Source organism: Cnephaeus nilssonii, assembly GCF_951640355.1.
Source record: "Cnephaeus nilssonii genome assembly, chromosome: 16".
In the NCBI taxonomy this organism is placed as follows: Eukaryota; Metazoa; Chordata; class Mammalia; order Chiroptera; family Vespertilionidae; genus Cnephaeus; species Cnephaeus nilssonii.
In genome coordinates this window covers 40,026,007-40,046,651 of record NC_137087.1, presented here as the reverse complement: position 1 = coordinate 40,046,651, position 20,645 = coordinate 40,026,007, and the positions used below count along the sequence as shown (strand labels likewise).

Sequence of the window (20,645 nt, the reverse complement as noted above, 5' to 3'; positions counted from 1 at the left end):
AGGGCATGTACCTTGGTTGCGGGCACATCCCCAGTAGGGGATGTGCAGGAAGCAGCTGATCGATGTTTTTCTCTCATCGATGTTTCTAACTCTCTATCCTCTCCCTTCCTCCCTGTAAAAAATCAATAAAATATATATTTTTAAAAAAGGATAATTTTCCTAAACTAATGCATACTTGTGTTCCTGAAATAGATCTCAGTTGGCTGGGAACTAAAAATTAAAGCCTACCTGCTATTAAGTTTTTAAGATTTTTCCATTCACATTATATAGTGTCTGTAGTTTTCCATCCTAATGCATTGTCAAATTGTGATTAATGTTATACTAGATAACTAAAGAACTGAAAGCTTTTCTCTGAAAAATAAAATAGCATTAGAATTTTCGTTTTTAAGATTGACACTCTATAAACTGCTGGTGTAAGTTTTTACATAGTGACTGGTTTACTTTCCCCTTTCTTCTGGAGCTAGGTTTCATTTGTATCTTTGTGGAAAGCCATCCATTTAGTTTTACTATGTTGTCATGAAAATTGTTTTAACTTCTCATATTTAATAGCTGTGTTTTCTCTTTTACCTTGACCAGGTCAACTTAAAGTTCATCTCTTTTATTTTGTAAAATAAAGAAATATGCAATATTTCTTGGAAGTATAAAAACCAAACCAGCAAAGATATTCTTGGATAAAAGGATTGCCAAATTGGGGGAAGAGTGTGAAATGAGGCATCTTTAGTATTTTACTTTATACATTCATAGTAGAATGTATAAATTTTATTTAAAGATAAAAATTTTAAAATAATATTATTATGACTTTAAAAATAACTTGGGACTTCTTTTTCTGGTAATATGGCAAACCAGATAACATAAAAAATTTCTCACTGTAAGCCATCTACTTTAAAAAGTCAAACAAAATATAAAATATCCTTTATAAATAGGCATAAAAAAAAAAAAGAAAACCTAATGCAATGGAAATGATGAGTTTGAAAAATAAATTAGTGAACTCAAATACTTATACTACTCAGGAATAGAAACCCTGCACCTCCAATGCCATCAACTCCTAAAACTATGACAAGATTATGTTTCAGTATGGGCTGAGTAGGAAGAGCAAAATAATTAGAAAGCTTTTCATGATGATTAGTCTACTTATTTATGCATTAATTAATTAATTCTTGTATGTGCCCTATCAGGATAGAACTTGTAACCTTGACTTATCAGGAAGATGCTCTAAACAACTGAGCACACCAGGCAAGGGCCATATAGCCGATTCTTATTTGATTAAATTTAAGTAAGTTCTATCTATTTAAAGCACATGTCCAAGACATATCTGTAATATATTTACAGATTAGGTCCATATCTGGTGGATTCTAACTCATTTAAAATGACGTTATGGCTACAAAGTGCCATAGGCTTTTTTTTTTTTTTTGAGAGATTACAACCAACCTTCATCTGATCTTTCTGTGAAAATAAACAGCACCCTCAGCTTCTAAGGGGCTGTGCACAATACAATCTATTACTTCCATCAGAAAAAAAATTTTTAAATACTACTGGATGATGAGTTATAAAAATGTGATTTATGGATTACAAAGAATCCAATGAAGTTTATTCACACCTGTAATGCATTTCGGTCTCTCATGGCTATTTCAAATGAAGTGATCACCACAGGATGAATCTGCAGTGTTCCTTTCCGTTGGTGAATCTTCCTTACCAATTTTCGACGTTCCTGCTGGGTCCCGTGATATAACATAGTAGGTATCTAAAAGATTTTATATAAAATTTTGAAAATATAACAACATTAATCATTTTTGAGAGAGAATACTTGTAATCAATCAATTCTAATAAATTATTGGACTACTATGGGAGAATTAAAAAGCCTTAAGAATCAATCCAATGTTAAGCCAACGCAAATTACAAAGATACTTCTAAAATATGTTTCTTATGAGTCAAAAATGTGACAACAACAAATATATATGGAAGGAAAACAACCATAATAAGAATAAACAGAATTAAAGAATAAAATCTACCTAGGTCTATTTCAGGTGAATCAAATTATCCAATACACCGAAAATCATCCATAGATATTTTTTGGCAATAAGTCCAATAGTACTAGTACCTATTCATCTTTATGAACTTAAACTAGTATGGATGAGATTGAAAGGCAAATAAAATGTAGTATTTACTCAGAAATCAATATAATTATAGTAAGAGATCTATAATTTAATTCAGACAACAAAACAAACACTTGAAATGATATATACAAAAGGAAACATGTCTTACTTCTGGTGTAAATCTTTGGAATTCAGCTATCCAGTTAGGAAGTGTAGATAATGGGCCACAGACAAGAAAAGGTCCAGGTACTCCTCTCTCAATCATCAAGGCGATTGTAGCAATGCACTGAACTGTCTTTCCCAATCCCATTTCATCTGCTAAAATGCCATTAATTCCATTTTCCCAAAGCATCTGGACAAAATAATGTACACTGCATTTAAATTCTCATATAAACGCCTACTGAATTAGCAATTGTTTTTTTTACCCAAAGATAATTATGATAAGACTGACATATTAATACTATAAGTTATAATACTTGTGGGAAGGATGATATCAAAAACATAAATGTGTTGGTAGCCTTGAGTAAGGTAATTTTCACTTAAAATTTTTTTTAAAAATTGATTTCAGAGAGGAAGGGAGAGGAAGAGAGAGATAGAAACATTACTCATGAGAATAATTGATTGGCTGCCTCCTGCTTGTCCTCACTGGGATTGAGCCTGTGAACCTGGCATGTGCCCTGATTGGGAATCAAACTATAACCTCCTGGATGGATCATAGTTGATGCTCAACCACTGAGGCACTCCCAAGAGGGCAGACAATTTTCACTTTTAAAGATTTTTTTTTTTTTTTGAGAAACATCGATATGAAAGAAAGCACTGATCTCCTGCCTCCTGTACCCCCAGTGGGGATGGCATCCTAAACCCAGGCATATGCCCTGCCTTGACCGGGAACCAAACCAGCAAACTTTAGATGCACAGGATGACTCCCAACCAATAATTGAGCAACACAGGCCAGGGCAAGATACTTTTCACTATTGAAAATTTACTCTGAGTAAATAAATCAGAAAATAAGTATTTACACACAAATGTTTTACATGTAATAGTGAAACATGGAAGAAACAACTCAACTGATGTTATATTATATTAATTGGTTATTATATGGAAATGAACTGCTATCTTGTATTAAGATTAAGAATTCATTACCCTGAGCCATTCCATGCCTTCTACTTGGTACCAACGCATCACACCGCCTGTAAAATGTTTTGGTTGCTGAAAGGGTACTGGCTGTCCATTATATTTCCGAACTGGGTCAAAGAAGAGTTTAGTATTCTGCCTAACCGTTTGCGACAATCTATCTTTAATTATACTATTTGAGTCTTTGTTTTTCTGAAGATCTTCTACACAGAGATTAGAAGAGGAGCTTTCATCCTATGAAGAAAAAAGGTTTAATTAGAAGTTTGATACACAATGCTGGTACCCTCTACTTAATAAAAAATGTTAACTATTAATTAAAATTTACCCAGTGCTATAAGCATTAGGTATGTAGAAATAAAACCTTATGTTGAATAAAACCCTAGAGATAGTTACCGTCTTTCCCCCAAATGCAAAGCCACTGGGGGGAAAAGACACTTTTGAAATGATTTTTACGATTGTACCTCCTTTCCAAAACTCTAAGTACTACCCAATTTAACTATTTCCTTCACCCACATAATATAATTGATGTCTATAAAAGAAGAAAAAACAATTTCCTTTCAAGGAACACAGAAACATTTACTTCAAAATAAGTAATTACTTTCATTGCAAGAAAAGGGCAAAGTAAGTCAAGTTTTAAAATTCACTACATCACACTCAAGAATGTAAATGTATCTGTTTGTGACACTCAGCACCAGCTATAACCAATGATGGATTTTATTGGTTTGGGACCTCCACAACTCTATTTTAAGAATGTGAAAATGAGGATTAAGTCAATTCATAGGAAAAGTCTTATAAATGATGCCACAACTGGACATGCAACGGGAAAAGCAAATGGACACTTTTCTGAAAGGCTAAGCAATAGGATAAATGGTGAGAAAAAAGTATACTGATGATTAAAATAATAATAATCAGAGAATCAAATATAACTCCTAAATTTAATACAATTTTGAATTTCTTACCTCATTCTTTTTATTTTTTTTAGCCACAGACAAAATTTCCTAGAAAATGGAGAAAACAAAATAACAATGTATATGGTTCATTCATATATTTAACCAACATTTACTGTTCTGATTTTATGCCAGGAAATGGGGATAAGGCTCTCATGGTAATTAAAATAGGACTGAAATGGAAAGACCTCAGGCAAAATTAAGCCTATAGTGCCTTATAAAATTGTTAATTAGGTAGCAACACATAAATTGGGATATTTACTCCTGAATTTTCCATTTTTTAAAGTCTGAATAGACGAGGTCCAAATTCACACATGCCAACAGTCCTCTAGTATAGAAGCTGACAAACTATACTCTGTGCACCAACTCCAGCTGGCAACCTGTTTTTATAAATAAAGTTTAATTAGAACAAAGTCAGGCTCATTTGTTTACAGTGTATCTATGCCTGCTTTTGGGCGACAACAGCCAAATTCAGGGTTGAGTAGTTACCCATCAATTTGTGGCTACTCCTGTTACTTAAGAATTGATTCCCAAAAGTATTATAATCTCAACTCCAGCACACTTTAGGCCTCTGTGCATAGACATCTGAATTTGCAATCCTGCGCAAGTGGCAAAGACAAATTGAAAATACAGAATAAAAGAGTTCTGCTTTTGAAGTTCCTACTGGATACTAAGGGTGTGGAGACAATCAATACCTAGTGTCACCTGGTGACTTAGGCAAAGATGACCATTACCTTTCTTTAGTGACTGACTTCAGATATACTACAAACATTTGATGAATTAAATTTACAACGGTGTGATTGGCTAAAGGTCAATAAACCTCAGCAATAGCGTTTTTCAACTGCAGGTTGAGTGTGTTCCATAACCAACTAAGTGGGTACTGACTATTATTTTTTAAATGGGGGCGGGGTAAGGAGGAATATCTGTAAAGACAAGAATTATGTGAAATTTTAAATTTTACACTTTATGAACATGTAAAGAACTTGAATTTTAAAATTTCAGGTAAAAGAAAAAGTTTGTAGGTAATAAAGTTAGAATTTTTTAATATAAGAATGTGATGCATTTAAATATGCTTAAGGAACATTTAAGGTTTGTCATAACTGAAGATGCTCTTTTATTAGTTCCTATTATGAGGTCACAAGTGAGAAGGTAAAAAAAGGATCTGGTTTTAGAAATGAGTATGTGATCTTAGTTCCCCAATGGTCTTCAAGAAGGAACAAGAACAAAATTCTTAAGGTTTTGAGGTTTCAATCCTATCTAATAAAAGAGTACAGATTGATCATCACTGCAACACACAATATAGCTGCCCCCATGTGGTCAAAGATCCTGCCCCCATGTGGACACAAGATGGCCACTACAAGATGGCCAGCAGGGGAGGGCAGTTGGGAGGCACCCGGCCTGCAAGGGAGGGCAGTTGGAGGTGATCAACCCTGCAGGAGAGGGCAGTTAGGGGTGACCAGGCTGGCAGAGGAGGGAAGTTGGGGGCAAACAGGCTGGCAGGGGAGCAGTTAAGCATCAACCAGGCTGGCAGCGGAGTGGTTAGGGGGTGATCGGGCTGGCAGGCAGAAGCGGTTAGGGGCAATCAGGAAGGCAGGCAGGCAAGCAGTTGGGAGCCAGCAGTCCTGGATTGTGAGAGGGATGTCGGACTGCCTGTTTAGGCCCGATCCCACCAGGATCGGGCCTAAACGGGCAGTCGGACATCCCTCCAGGAGTCCCAGATTGGAGAGGGTACAGGCTGGGCTGAGGGACAACCCCCCGCCATGCACGAATTTCGTGCACCGGGCTTCTAGTATATTATAATTTATGACTAGGCCAAGCTCATGCTCCTTTAACAAACAGGAAGATGATGCCATCCTTCTTCCCCCAAACACTTAACGTGCTCAAAAACCAAGTAGATAACCGCAATCCATTCAGCTTTAATGTAGTTTAAAATCCACAAAATTTTTTACTGAACATTGAATCTAATGTGCCCTTCCCCCTTATTTTTACCTCTTTTGACATGACCTCTGAAATATTGTATGATTCATCTTCTCTTCCTCTTTTCTTTCTCACAACTATAAAAAAAATTCATTTCATTTTTGATAGGAATTGATGCAAAAATATAAACACATATTCTCAAGACTAGAATAAGGAAATTTACCTGGATTCTCTTCACTTGCACCAATGGAACTTTTACCCTACAGAACAAGGATTTAGAACATTATTTTTCTAAGGACTGCTATGGTATTATATATTAAAATGAAATGATTAAGTAAATGTTCCTTGCAGTTGAACCACATCCACAACTCTTTACTTCAACTCATAACCTTTTTATGTACTTTCCTACTATAACTTATTTGTAACCAGAACGCTCTACTTTCCTCATTTTTTTATTTTACAAGAAAAATTTCAAAATTACACATAAAAGACATGTACATCTATGCTTATGCTGAAGATATTCAACTGGTATTGTATAAAAGTAGTACTCATTTTCAGTGAAATGAAAAGTTAAATACAATGAAAAGTAGAAATAAAAGGATGCTGACTAAAAAAATAATACTAAGAGAAGACAAGGGAGAGGAAGAGATGTTCAAACACAGTTTGAAACAGAGCTGGAAAAAAATTAAGAACAGGTAAACATGTATGAGAAATGAAAATGACCAATACGCTCAATTAAATAATGATAGAAAAAGAGGATTAAAAATAAAAATACTAAAAGGGACTGGTAAGATGGAGTAGACAAAATTTAATGACTTGCAACTTTAGAACAAAGTGGAGATGGGGGAACGGAGACACACACAAAACCCTGGTAATAAAAATTAGCTAGAAAAAAGTGAAGGATGAATTAAATCAATAGGCTGAAGGGTAGGGATTAAATGGTTAAATTAGTAAAATTATCTTAGAAGTGCCTGTTCTTTAAAAAACCAAAATAAATCCCTGAAATTATATCAGTTTTTGAAAACCACTTTAGTTGCAACATTGTGAACTATGTACATTAACATCACCATTAACCACACTAAGAATGAAATAACTTAAAAATACCCTACCTATTCTCCTATTGGCATTTTGATATTTCCTAATAAAAGCAGTTTGGTATAGGAACTAAGTGTTGGGCCTGAAACTAATCCTGGTATTATTATTTATCAGGTTTGTGATCTTCAGCAAGTTACAGTGAATTCTCATTCACTAGTTAGGTTCTATAAATTCACTGCAAATAATAAATTGGTGAACACTAAGCCACTGCCTCTAGGAGAAATACACACTCTAGGTTCCTGCATTTTCTGGTCACATTTTTATCTATTGATGAAATATATAACCTTGTTTTTATGTGTGTTACTATTTTATCTTAACATATATGTTGAATAACATTGAACTCGGGGCTGAAAGCACTGTACCTATTGAAGGAAGCTTTATTAACCTAGGAATTTTCTCCATTATGCACAACACAACCTTCTCGCATTAGAAACACCAGAAAGCACTTTGGCACAACGTGGATACAGGCCATTTTAAACAGCAAAATCAACAAAAATCACAGCATTAAATAGAACACAAAAAGAACACCTGTTTATAGTGTGATGGCTTAAATAAGGCAGATCACCACTTTGTTTGACCTTAGCAGGAAATGTGTGTTGGGAGATTCAAATTTTTGGCCGTTCTGCACATGCACATGCTTATGAATGTCCATAAAAAACACGAGTGTTGATTTTGGGGTTACAAATAAACTTTAATCAGTATGCTAATTTTCAAATACATAATCTGAAAATGAGGATGGCCTATAGTTAATCTCCTTGCATCAGCTTCTTTAAATGTAAAACAGAGCCCGGCTAGTGTTGTTCAGTTGGTTGAGCCAAGGTCCCATGCACCAAAAGGTTGCAGGTTAGATTCTTGGTCAGGGCACATGCCCTGGTTGTAGGCTCGATTCCCTGTAGGGGCCATGCAGAAGGCAGTGATCAATGTGTCTCTCAAATAAGTAAAACAGGGATGATAACAGTATCTCTACCTAAAAGCTGTTTTGAGGATTACTAACACATAAGTACTCAATAAATGTCACCCTCTTTATTCCTCTTTTCATTAGCACAGCTGTTCTTTATACATTTCCCATCATTATGCCATTAAACAGCCTCACGTTGAAACATAATCTTCAAAAAAATCACATCTAAAATTCAGGCTAGCTGGATGGATGTGGCTGAGCATCTACTTAGGAACCAAGAGGTCAAGGTTCGATTCCCTGTCAGGGCACATGCCCGGGTTGTGGGCTCCATCCCCAGTAGGGGGTGTGCAGGAGGCAGCCAATCAATGATTCTCTCTCATCATTGATGTTTCTATCTCTCTCTCCCTCTTCCTTCCTCTCTGAAATCAATAAAAATATATATAAAAAATAAAAAAATAAAATTCAGGCTACCCTTAAATGAATATTCTATCATCTGAAATATTATAAGACTACCTTCTCCAATCTGGTCCACTGTCACAGCTATACACAAGCTACAAATTTTGATTTTGATTATGTCCTGTTATGGCTGTAAGTTGACATGATGAGGTTGAAGACATGAAGAAGAAAGTAATCATTACTGGCTCCAAAAGTACTGGCCACTTATAAAATGCTTTGTAGTATAAACATTTGTAGATTTTCCCCAAATAAGAAAGTAAAATTTTGCATATATGAAATATAGTCCACAGAATAAAAAACTGAAGAGGTAATACTTTTTAGAGCTCTCCTTCCATATATAAAACACTGAAACAGTTTTACAAGTTCCTATAAAGTTTATAACAAAGACAAATTATCAAAGTAAATATATGATCAATAAAGTTGAAAGAATACAAAATAATTTCTTCAATATTTAAGGTAACATATACAATATATTCTAGATTACTATATATTACCATAGTAACTTTGGAAGATTCCTTTTTCCTCTCTAATTTCTCTTTCTTCTTCAGTTCCTGTAAAATAATTTTTCTTAGTGTCACAAACAGAAATGCAAAGTAAAAAAAAAAAAAAAGACTCAAATAACATGTTAAGAATAAAGAATTTTTAAAGATGTAAAAAATTTTTTTAAAAAGGAAGAACTTGCACTTCAAGATTTCATGGAACAGGGAAAAGATTTGCCCTCCTGCCTTAAACAACTAAAAGCCAGATAAAATCTATAATAATAAAAGTGTAATATGCTAATTAGACCAGACAAAGCTGGGGCTGCGAGGGAAGCCAGAGTCCGGGGTGCCAGAGGGAAGCTGGTGCCGGCAGCCAGGGGAAGGAAGGCCTACTCTTGCACGACAGGCCTCTAGTTAGTATACTAATATTAAACAATGGTTTTCAAACAACATACAGCAAAGGACAGTGGACACTGACCAACAGGAAACAAATGAAGTGTGTTTTCAGATGGCAGTTTACTGCCTGAAGGCCATTTCCAAGAGCAAATAATGGAGAACCCAAACACAGTTCAGCAGTCTGAGTTGAGGAGACAAGAGTGCTAGCACACCCAGGGTAAAGTACCAGAGAGAAGAGCTACACACAAAGAAATCTCTGAAGATCAGCAGTCAAGTCTGTGCTGGGCACTGATTAGTAAGAGTGTAAGCACACCAAGGCCGGGAAAAGCCAATAGAAAGAAGCAGCTGCAACAATCCCTGAACTCGCTAGTGATTAGGAATAGTTTATATTCCTGTCAACCAAGTAAAAAGGCCTCAAGGTTTTTTTTCTCTGTTTCATTTTACCATACAAAGGTTTAAAGGGGGCTTCAGGCAAGGAAAAGAAAGAAAAAACCCCTCAGCAAATGTAGTAATAAGAAAAATAGAACCAGGTAAAGCAGATCAGGAGTGTGAGGGTAGAGGTGTCAGGTGATAACCTTAAAGAACTGTATGGGGAAGGATGTCCTGAAGAAAAAAATTCTTTACCCAGTAAAAATATCTTTCAAAAGTGAAATCAAATTGAAGACTTTTCCAGACATACAAAAGCTGAAAGACCATATCAACAATAGAAATTGCAAATTAATCTAAATACAGAAAGCAGATCAATGTCTCTCTGGTGATGAAGAAGTGAGAGAGGAAGATAGGAAATGAGGTATGCAAGAGCATTAAAAAGGGGCAGGAATTCAGCCATGAAAGAGTATAAAACCTTGCCATTTGTGACAACCATAGATGGACCTTGAGGGCATTATGCTAAGTGAAACAAGTCAGACAGAGAAAGAGAAATACCATATGATCTCACTTATGTGTGGAATCTTAAAAAACAAAAAACAGATACAAAGAACAGATTGGTAGTTGAGGGGGAGGAAGAAATGGGTGAATAAGGTCAAAAGGTATAAATTTCTAGTTATGTCATGAAGATGTACTGTACAGCATGAAGACTACACTTAATACTGTACTGAATATGTGGAAGTTACTAGAAGAGTAAATCTCAAAAGTTCTCATAAGAAAGAAAATTCTGGCCCTGGCCAGCATGGCTCAGTTGGAGCACTGTCCCATACACTAAAAGAACGCAGGTTCGATTCCTGGTCAGTGCACATCCCCAGGTTGTGGGTTGATCCCCAGTCGGGGTGTGTATGGAAGGCAACTGGTCAATGAACATATCCTCAAATGAGGATTAAATGAAAAGGAAGAACATTTTGTTAACTATGTATGGTGACAGATATTAACTAAACTTATTGTGATGTTCATTTTGCAATATATAAATATTTTATCATTATGCTATACACCGGAAACTAATATATGTCAATTATACCTCAAAGGGGGACAGGCAGGAATAATTTTTTGGAGTTGATGATTATGTTAATTATCTTAATTGTGGCTTCATAGGTTTACACATACGTAAGTCAAAACTTAGAAAATTATTCATTTTAAGAATGTGCAATTTTGTCCATGTCAGTTATATCTCAATAAAGCAATTAAAAAAAAAAAGACAGCAACATAAAATTCACAATTTCCAACATCCAAAAAAATCACTAGACAGGACAAGTCAGTCAACAGATATATAGAGAATAAATGGTGGTATATTCATATAATAGAATGTTTCTCAGGAATGAAAAGAATGACCTACTGAGTAAACACAACATAAGTGAATCTCAAAAATATGCTGAGCTCAAGAAGCAAGACACAAAGAGTATTTACCATACGACTCCATTTATATAAAATTCTAGAAGAAAGAATACTAATACATAGTGACAGAAAACAAAGTCAGTGGTGGCCGTCACTGAGGCACAGGGATTACTAAACAAGAGAACTTTTGGAAATGACAGAAACGTTTTTTCATCTTGATTGTGCTGACAGTTACACAAAACTATACTTTGGTCAAAAGTCATCATCAATCACATATACATACCTCTAATTGTTGTTGTTCCATTTTAGTCAGTAAAAATTTAGAGTAGATATTGCTTTTTTCAAGCAAATGTTGAAGTCTACGGTACCGAATGTCCACGGACTCTCTATCCCAAGACTTGTGAGCCTATCCAAAGAAAAAGCTTCCATAATTATTAGATTTTTTTGGTCATACTTTGACTTTTTGCATAAGGTGTAACCACACTGGCTAAACAAATGCTCTTTAGAATTAATGTACTTCATGTAATTAATGAAAATGTTAAAAGAATATTAAATAATTTACTAAAAAGATTTTATTTCCAAACCAAAAACTAGAACAAATAGCTGAAAAAATATGATTCTTGGGTTCAACAGGCAATCTGGTAATATGAAAGCATGGATACCAAAACATTGAAATTTCAGACACTGGACGTGCAGTTACTGCCATTTACTAAGGTAAGGGTCCCTTTAAAAATATTTGCAATTAAAGTTAGAGAGTATTTAATTCAAGTTGGAATTTATTTTTTAAACAATCAAATGAAAAAAATTTATATACCAGTTTTATTTGAAAGAACATTAGAATTACAAAATAATGCCATTGGTGAGGGAATAGAACATCTTTCAGAATCATAAAACTGTGTTGTTAAAATATTGGAACGTGTTAAATGTATTGATTTCTTACAAGCCTTTTCTCTCTCCTCCTGCAGCATTGTGTTCCCGAGTTTCCCCCTTATCTTTTAGTTTTCTTTTACTTTATCTTTCACCTCTGTACAACTTCTGATTTCAAAGTTCTGCTTTATTGGTTTTTAAATTACTACATATTATTTTTGCACACCATTTGTTGAGTGATTTCTAAGCATCTACAATAGTGGATTCACAATGATAAATGTTTAATATTTAAAAAGAATAGCACAGGACACAAGATAGAAAACATAATGGCAACCAATAGTATAGTTCAGTGGCCCACACACTTTTTCTGTGAAAGGCCAAAGCATAAATATTTAAATATCTGAGTATCACATGGTTTTTACTGCAAATACTCAATTATGCCTTTTTGCATAAGAGCAGTCATGTATAATATGTTAATAGTGAACATAAATGTATTTCAATAAAACTATTTAGTCAACAGGAACAGGTCAAATTCAATTCATAATTTGCCAACCAAGTATAAACTGAATTCAAAGTAAAAGTATTAGGTGGGCTGAAGTGAAACAATTGAGAGTTGACTTCACCTACTGAAACCAAATACTATATGCAAATCCTACCAACCATCAATTCCACTCCCAAGACAAAGAGTGTGTGAGATGGACATAGGTAGCATAATTTAATTAATTTTAATCAGGCACCATTTGAATATTGGCTTTTGTATTTCCTAGATCTCTCTAGAGTTTCTTTCAAAATAAATTTAATTTCTATTACAAAACCAATGACAATAAGACACCTACGGATAAAAATAACTAAAGTAACACATTACAGAAAAAATACTTTAAAAAATATATATATTTCTTTATTGAATTCAGAGAGGGAGAGAGGAAGGGAGGGAGGGAGGAGAGGGGGAGGAAGGGAGGGAGGGAGGGAGGAAGGGAGGGAGGGAGGGAGGAACATCAATGATGAGAATCACTGATCGGCTGCCTCCAGCATGTCCCCTACTGGGGATCGAGCCCTCAACCCAGGCATGTGCCCTTGGCTGGAATCGAACCTGGGACCCTTCAGTTCACAGGCCAACGCTCTATCCACTGAGCCAAACCAGCTAAGGCTACAGAAAAAATATTTTAAAATCACCCATCTTATCCATGCAGTTAATCTGTTAATATCTTATCAAACTTGATTTTCAGTTCTTTTAGATTTTTCAGCTTTTCTTTTACTACTACCAATATACTACTGTGATTACCATAGGCAGTCAATGAATGAGGTGGGCCTTACAAATGGGGAGATGAAATTACTTAGGACTTTATAAAAATGAATTCTTAAATTTTTAACTTTATATATTTGTTTAAAATTTTAGTGAAAATTATTCTGGGCTTAATTTACATATATTTTCTAGCTTAAATCCTGTTCACAAATTAGCAGCCATTTTTTAAAATTAAAGCTTTAAGATGCCATCATGAACAATTTACAATTAATGTAATTAGAATACTATCCCAATGGTTAACCTTTAAACCCAGTCTTAAGCATTTCAAAATAATTTTGCAGCAAATCTTATCTATCATTACTTTTTCTTGACTTAACTTTATTATGTTATAGTAAGGTAAATTATCGCTTCATCTGTGGAAAGCTCGGAATGCCAGGCAGCAGAGTGAAAGTGTATGCTAACAAGAGACCAAAGGCATAAATAAATTCCCTTTGTCTACCCCACGATCTCTCCCAACACAACCCCAGATTTTGGGGGTGGGAAGAGTTAAGATTTTAGTCTACACAATATAAACTATTTTCCTTTTACCTCTCCCAAGATCTCACCTTTCCCCTCCCCCACTTCAGACACATTAACGCTACTCTTAAGTATTCTAGACTAACAATGGCTTCTTTCTAAAGGAAATGCAGGTGAAAAATAAAAAGAAAATAAGTGTAGCACGTGAATGTCAAAGTCATTGTCTAGGCTCTTTACAAACGTTAAAATCTCCTAAAGCAAAGTAAATGCTTCTCATTAAGACTTAAGCTGGCTCTTCCTCTCTTAAGTAAATACTTCTAAATATATGCCCATAAATACTGTATTTTCTGAAAAGGAATCTTTACTCTTCTATAGTGAGGTTTTTTGGCCTCCAAAGACTTGTAGGTAGAGACTCATTCTTAGAACTTTCTTCAAAATCACATAGGAAATAATTTATAAATGTCAAGTGCAAAAATTAATCAAATTATTTCAATACTTACATAAAAAGACAACGTAATGACAATGGAGCACAATACAAGGTTGTTTTTTTTTTTTTTAACAAATTATACCCTTGTATTAGAAGGATTAAAAAGAACTATATGCTTTATTCATGGAAGGACTAAAAGTGGATTAAAAATTGCTGTTAATTGCATAACTGCTTTAAAAAAAGAGCTAGCTGTACTATACTTATCTCTCAACAATAACAATTCTAAAAAAAAGTTTAGAACTAATTGCAAAATGTTTGTCCAAAAGTTTAAAAATATCACTGGAAGCAGAAGTCATTTGATTGCTAGTTTCATCAGCTAATACTCATGGTACTAAAATTTTGACAGCTTGTTTTCCAATGTAAAAATGTTTCTTCCTCTTATTATGTATTCTGGGAATGTATTCACATTGTACCTCATATCTTTTTTGAAATGATAGTTCCTTACCCAACAATCTTCATGGGTTATAAAACTGAAGATACATACTACACAAAAATGAAGGATTTATCACTCTTAAAACATCTGAAGTTGAAACTATCTATTTTGGACACTTGTCCCAGGATTCCTCCTTTAAAATGTACCTGGTAAGTATATTTATTTTATTTACATACTCTATTATGTGTTATGTGATAAATTACAAAATATTCACCATACTTAGGAATTCAATAAAATTTACTGTTTGCTACATGCAGAGTCTACAGAAACGAAAGTGATGTGCCGTCAATAAACAAAGTGAGAAAGAGTCAAATAAGTAATTTAAAAAATACTATGGAAATTCAGAGAATGAGGAAAAGTGGTTCAAGATCAACCTCCCGCCCTAACCGGTTTGGCTCAGTGGATAGAGTGTCCACCTGCGGACTGAAGGGTCCCAGGTTCGATTCGGGTCAAGGGCATGTACACTTTGGTTGCGGGCACATCCCCAGTAGGGGGTGTGCAGGAGGCAGCAGATCGATGTTTCTTTCTCACGATGTTTCTCTCTCATAGATGTTTCTAACTCTCTCTCTCCCTCCCTTCCTCTCTGTAAAAAAAAAAAAAAAAAAAAAAAAAATCAATAAAATATATTTAAAAATAAAATAAAAAGGTCAACCTCCCAATTCTATTAGAATTTGTTAACATATCACCTTAACCGATTATTGTCAACTATGGATACTCAGTAATGGCAGAACCTGTGTTACTGGCATGCAAGTACAGTATGGTGGTTAAAAAGTGTGACTTCTGGAACCTCGCCGCCTGCATGACAACCTTGGCTCTGCCGTTTACTAGCAGCGGGGACCCAGGCAACCTGTAAGTGCCGCAGTTTCCTCATCCCTAAAATGAGGAGAGAACAGAACCTACCTCACAGAACATTTGCCTTTGGAGAGCATTATTTCCCAATACACGTGGTTTTGTAATTACATGGAGTTGGTTCAATACTAATGTATGTATTTCCCTAGAGGGGTATAGAGTTAAGGACAAGAACGCTGGAGTCACACACAGTTCACATGGGAGTTCTTAGTGTGTGACCCCCAACCACTTGTTTTGTCTTATGTAAATGGAGATATCAAAAGTACCTATATCATAACAGTGGGAGGGCTAAAGGAATTATTATGAGAAAATCACCTGGTAGGTGGTAGGTAAGGGCTGGTGGCTAGATATTCTTTTTCTTGCTTATGCAATAATTAAATAGCAGGGTGGGACTTCCTTATCGGAGTGAAATGTATTTCGGAACTGAATTTTCAAGAGGTTAAAAACTTCTTTTACTCGTCTACAACACAGATACTCTGTACGTGAAAACCACAAGTAGAATAACCTACGGAAAAAGCACACCACACTTTCACCTACAGAATCTTAAGTGGTAGCCCCAAATACCAAAAAGCAAGGGGGTCACTTAGGTGGAAAACGGCACTAAAAAAGCACTCACCATCAGCCCGGGGAACATTACAATGGCTAACCCGGCGATGTGAAATGCTCTCTCACAAGAGAGAGGCGGCCACGCTGGAGGCCAAAACCACCCCTCCTAGCAGCCGCATCCAAAGCACGTGCCAAGGTTTCCGACCGATAAGCATCGTAAACAGCCGGGAGAACACGCGAGACCCGCTCCACAGCTGACGCAGCCCGGCCGGCCAGGCGGGCCCGGACCACACCTGCGGGAGGCAGCCCCAGGCCCCCGCCGGCTGCGGGACCCGGCCGGTAGGTTACCTTTTCCAGCATCTGCCGCTCCCGCTCCAGCCCCGCAGCCTCCAGCTGCTCCTCCTCCTCCAGCATGGCCGGGGTGATGACCGCGGGCTCCGGCGGGGCAGCCCCGCCAGGGGCGCGGCACCCTAAGAGGGGAGAAGGCTTCCAAGTTGCGGTTTTGAAAAGACGACCACTTACTCAACTTCCATATAAAAACCTTCCTCTCCTTCCCAGACACGTTCGAGGGGACCCGCGGGGACGCCAGCATCAGCTCGGAAGAGACACCCTCCGTCTTCACGGTGTCCACAAGTTGCCTGAACCCCAGTTTACAAACCGGGGCGCTGGGGAAAATGCGGCTCTCGCGTGTAAAATCTCCTGTATCGCGCAAAGACGCGCAATTCCGAGCACCCTCCACTCACGCCGCGCAGCTTCTAACCCCTCTTTTCCTCCTCAGTCTCTGCCCGGGGTCCGCTCTTCCCCCAAAGCCGGGCTGCAGCTTCCGTGCTGCGGCCCCCTCTGCCCGGGACGCCGCCGCCCGTGCCCAGAGGAAGGTTCTCCTCACTCACCGTCGCCGCTCGCGGGCTGCTGCGCCGGCATGGCTGGACACTCTCCGCGGCCAAGTCCCTTCTCCGAAGAACCTGCAACGCCGGGCGCCGTCCCCTCAGCCGCGGCCGGTCGCAGTCCTCTCCACAAATCCCGGCCAGAGAAAAACGCGCGCTTCGCTTTCGCGGGAAAACACCGTCATCTCGCGATACTTCGTGCTCCTCGTCCCGCCCCCGCCCCCAGCGGCGCGAGATTTGGCGCAGAAAATGCACCTGGGCGCTCGTTAGCGTTTACTGGGACCGGTGTCTCCGGGCAGCTGGGTTCCGCTGCAGAAGTCAGCGTTTAGGTAGCTCCGTGGTACCGGGCGAGCCCGCCCACCGCGGAGAGCCCAGTTTCCTCACGCACCGGACGGTACTTGGGTAGCGCTCTTAGCCGTTTGCCAGGCGCCTTCCCACCCTGGCTGATGTGATTAAATCCCGCCGGCCGGAGGTCCTTACGCCCTAAAGAGGAGCACCCAGGTGAGGATGTCAAACAAATATTGCCAAGCTCGCCCGCCGTCCGCAGTTCACATTTAGAGTTAAAATTCCCCGAAATAACCAAGAAAAGGGCTCTTTTGTGAGTGGAATGGGAGAGAAAAAAATAGTAAATTAAGATTATGGTGGAATTCAAGAAAGTTGTTTCAGGATGAGGGAGACCTGGATGCAGTGATAAATCGAGCGTTGTGGCCAGTAATAAAGATTCAGTAATTCAGTACACCAATAATCAGCGTGGGCGCCTATAGGAAAGCGCAGGGCTTGTGTTTTTTTTGTTTGTTTTTTCAGCCTTCAGGCACCTCCCCCCCTTGTAGTCTGCAGTCCCTTTCAACAAGTTCCTGTTTCCCTCCCCCACCTCAGAATTTGTGGTATGCCTGCCATACCATTTCTGACTCCAACAACTTTAATAACTGTATTTGTACAAAGTTCAAGGATTTACAGTGTACAGCTATCATAACCATCTTCAGCAACCTTCATAACACGTGGAGATTAGCAGAGATTACTTTTATTCCTACCTTGCCGTGAAAAAAACGGATGCTCAGAGAAAAATTGGCTTGCCCAGAAACCTTGCAGTTAATTTTTGATAAAACAGGACTTAAACCCAGTGTTTTAAAAAATGTTTTATTGAATTTATTGGGATGACATTGGTTAATAAAATTTTTTCAAATGTATTGTGTTCACCATCCAAAGTCGTCTTTCTCCTAGTTCAGTATTAAGATAAAATGTAATCTCAATTAATAATTACTCTTAAATCCTACCTCCTTCTAATCAAATACAATTAGGTATCAGTCTCACTCTACGTAAGATTGTTTTTCTTTTTAAAAAAATTTATTTCAGAGAGAGGATGGGGAAGAGAGACAGAGAAACATCACTGTAAGAAACATTGATTGGCTGCCTCCCGCATGGATCGAACCTGGAACCTGGACATGTGCCCTGCTCTGGAATCAAACTCCCCACCTTTTGGTGCATGGGCAGCACCCCAACCAACTGAGCCACACCGGCCAGGGCTACATAAGATTTTTTACCTTCACCAAACTATCCTCCAAAATTTCTTCCTCCCTGACTTTTGAAACACTTTTTATGTCTTCCTCTTCTAAAAATCCTTTTCATATTAATGACTTCACCACCCATCCAATCATAGAAGTGGGGAAAAAAAATCCAAAGAAACAAAACACACACACACATACACACACACGACTGCTCCCTCTTGCTTAAATTAGATGACTCCACTTTCTGCCTACCTCACAAACTAAATATTTACCAGACAGACTTTGCTTTCAGATTCTCAAAACCAAATTTACAAATCTATCTGCATCTGAACACCTTTTCCACTTCCCCTCCAGTTTTGCTCTGGATCCATCTCCCTACAGCCCCTGCAAGAATCTTAGATTACACATTATCCCATTCCCTATTTAAGCCTTTACTGAATACTTTCCATTCACATTTAAATACTCAAAACTCTTCCATCTTAAAAAACAAAGAGACAACCTCCTTTATTCCCACCAGCTATTTATTACCTGCTCGGTTCCCTTTTACAGCTAACTTTACAATTATCTACATTAGCAATTTTTAATTCCCCTGCCTCCCACTGATTCTTCAATCACATCTGGCTGCCCCACTCAATACACACCCAGGTAAATAAGGAAATCACTGATCTACATCAGCGTTCTTCGCCAACCTTTGACCTCACGGACCACCAGTGGTCCACACACCACCAGTTGGCGACCGATGCTCCAAAGATTTCCTTAAACCAGCGGTCACCAACCTTTCGGACCTCACAGACCACCAGTGGCTGGTTGGCGACCGCTGATCCACAAGATGCTAAGTTTAATGTACATCTCTTAGTCCTCATCTCAACCTCATTGCCATATAACACTATCAATCATTCCTTTAGGAAAAACACTTGTTCCTTCAGACACCACATCCTTCCAATTCCTGTTTCATTCTCTTCTACTCAACCTTTAAATATTTGAGTTGAATTTCTGGCAAAGTGCATAATCTCTCTAATAGAAATACTCTAAATAAAGGGAAAGTTCACTGAGGAATGGCCAAAATAATAGCCTACTCATCCATTTCCATCACGGGTAGTGAGTGAGTGCCCAGTACTATATTGGGCACTAACAATTGAGTGGTTTAAAAACCAAACAAACCAGTATTTCTGACCTCAGAGTTTATATTGTAGTGGAAACAATACAAAACAACTATAGAAAACAATGTCAGCTAGTGATAATAGACACTGTTACTGGACAGGGGACCTGGCTCTGTGTGGGTTTTCTAGGCTAGGGTCAGCCGGTAGTGAGTGGATTCTTGACTTTTGTGTAGGAAAAATTTCACAACACAAGTCCAGGTGACTATGAGCATATGTTTATTAAAGCTGGCCGTTTTGGCTCAGTGGATAGAGCGTCCGCCTGCGGACTGAGGGGTCCCAGGTTCGATTCCGGTCAAGGGCATGTACCTTGGTTGCGGGCACATCCCCAGTAGGAGGTGTGCAGGAGGCAGCTGATCGATGTTTCTCTCTCATTGATGTTTCTAACTATCTCTTTCCCTTCCTCTCTGTAAAAAAAAAAATCAATGAAATATATTAAAAAATAAATAAATAAAGCTGGGGTCAGTAAAACAAGGAAGGGCCTAGCATAGAAGCAACAGGAAAACACTAGGCTGGGTTGCCTTAGCTCTCTGGGAAGTCAGAGAAAAGGGGGCGTTGGGGACAGGTTCAGGGGATTAGCCTGGGATGAGCTGTTGCTGCCTATTGTGCTCCCTGGTTGCAAGTTTCGGTGGGGACTCCTAAGAGTTTAGGAGATGCGTGCCTGTGGGGGAAGAAGAGGGAAAAGGGAATGATTCAGGCTGCTTGCCAGAGGGAGGGCGCATGCTGGGTCCTTTGTCTAGAGGACTTTCTTTTTTCAGACGGCAATCTTAGGGGAAGTCTTGGGAAGGTTTTAGCAGAATATTCATCAGTTTCCCAGGTGTGTTCTTTCGGGTCGTAGTCTTTACTGATTCGTCAGTGCCAGGGCAGTGGGTTGTTAAGTCATTGCAGCCGGTCCTGGCGTCGCCCGCCTGGTGGTTTTGCTGCTTTTCTAGGCCTGGAGCCCTGCCTAGGGTCAGCCGGTAGTGAGTGGAAAAAACAA

General features: G+C 38.1%; 1 protein-coding gene across 3 annotated transcripts in view; it reads right to left on the bottom strand.

Moving 5' to 3' along the window:
- HELLS (helicase, lymphoid specific) overlaps window positions 1-17,906 on the bottom strand; it is a 33,330-nt gene extending 15,424 nt beyond the window's left edge. The window contains exons 1-10 of one of the 3 annotated variants that reach the window (XM_079793589.1): window positions 17,011-17,906; window positions 16,469-16,590; window positions 11,463-11,585; window positions 9,035-9,091; window positions 6,315-6,351; window positions 6,164-6,228; window positions 4,187-4,225; window positions 3,237-3,461; window positions 2,263-2,445; window positions 1,598-1,741 (exon numbers count right to left, since the gene is read on the bottom strand). In XM_079793589.1, coding sequence (XP_079649715.1) covers window positions 1,598-1,741; window positions 2,263-2,445; window positions 3,237-3,461; window positions 4,187-4,225; window positions 6,164-6,228; window positions 6,315-6,351; window positions 9,035-9,091; window positions 11,463-11,585; window positions 16,469-16,590; window positions 17,011-17,041 — 1,026 coding nt within the window. In that variant the 5' untranslated portion in view covers window positions 17,042-17,906. The remainder of the gene's footprint in view (window positions 1-1,597; window positions 1,742-2,262; window positions 2,446-3,236; window positions 3,462-4,186; window positions 4,226-6,163; window positions 6,229-6,314; window positions 6,352-9,034; window positions 9,092-11,462; window positions 11,586-16,468; window positions 16,591-17,010) is intronic. The other 2 variants (XM_079793590.1, XM_079793591.1) reach the window with 2 other exon arrangements.
- Between the last annotated feature and the right edge of the window lie 2,739 nt (window positions 17,907-20,645).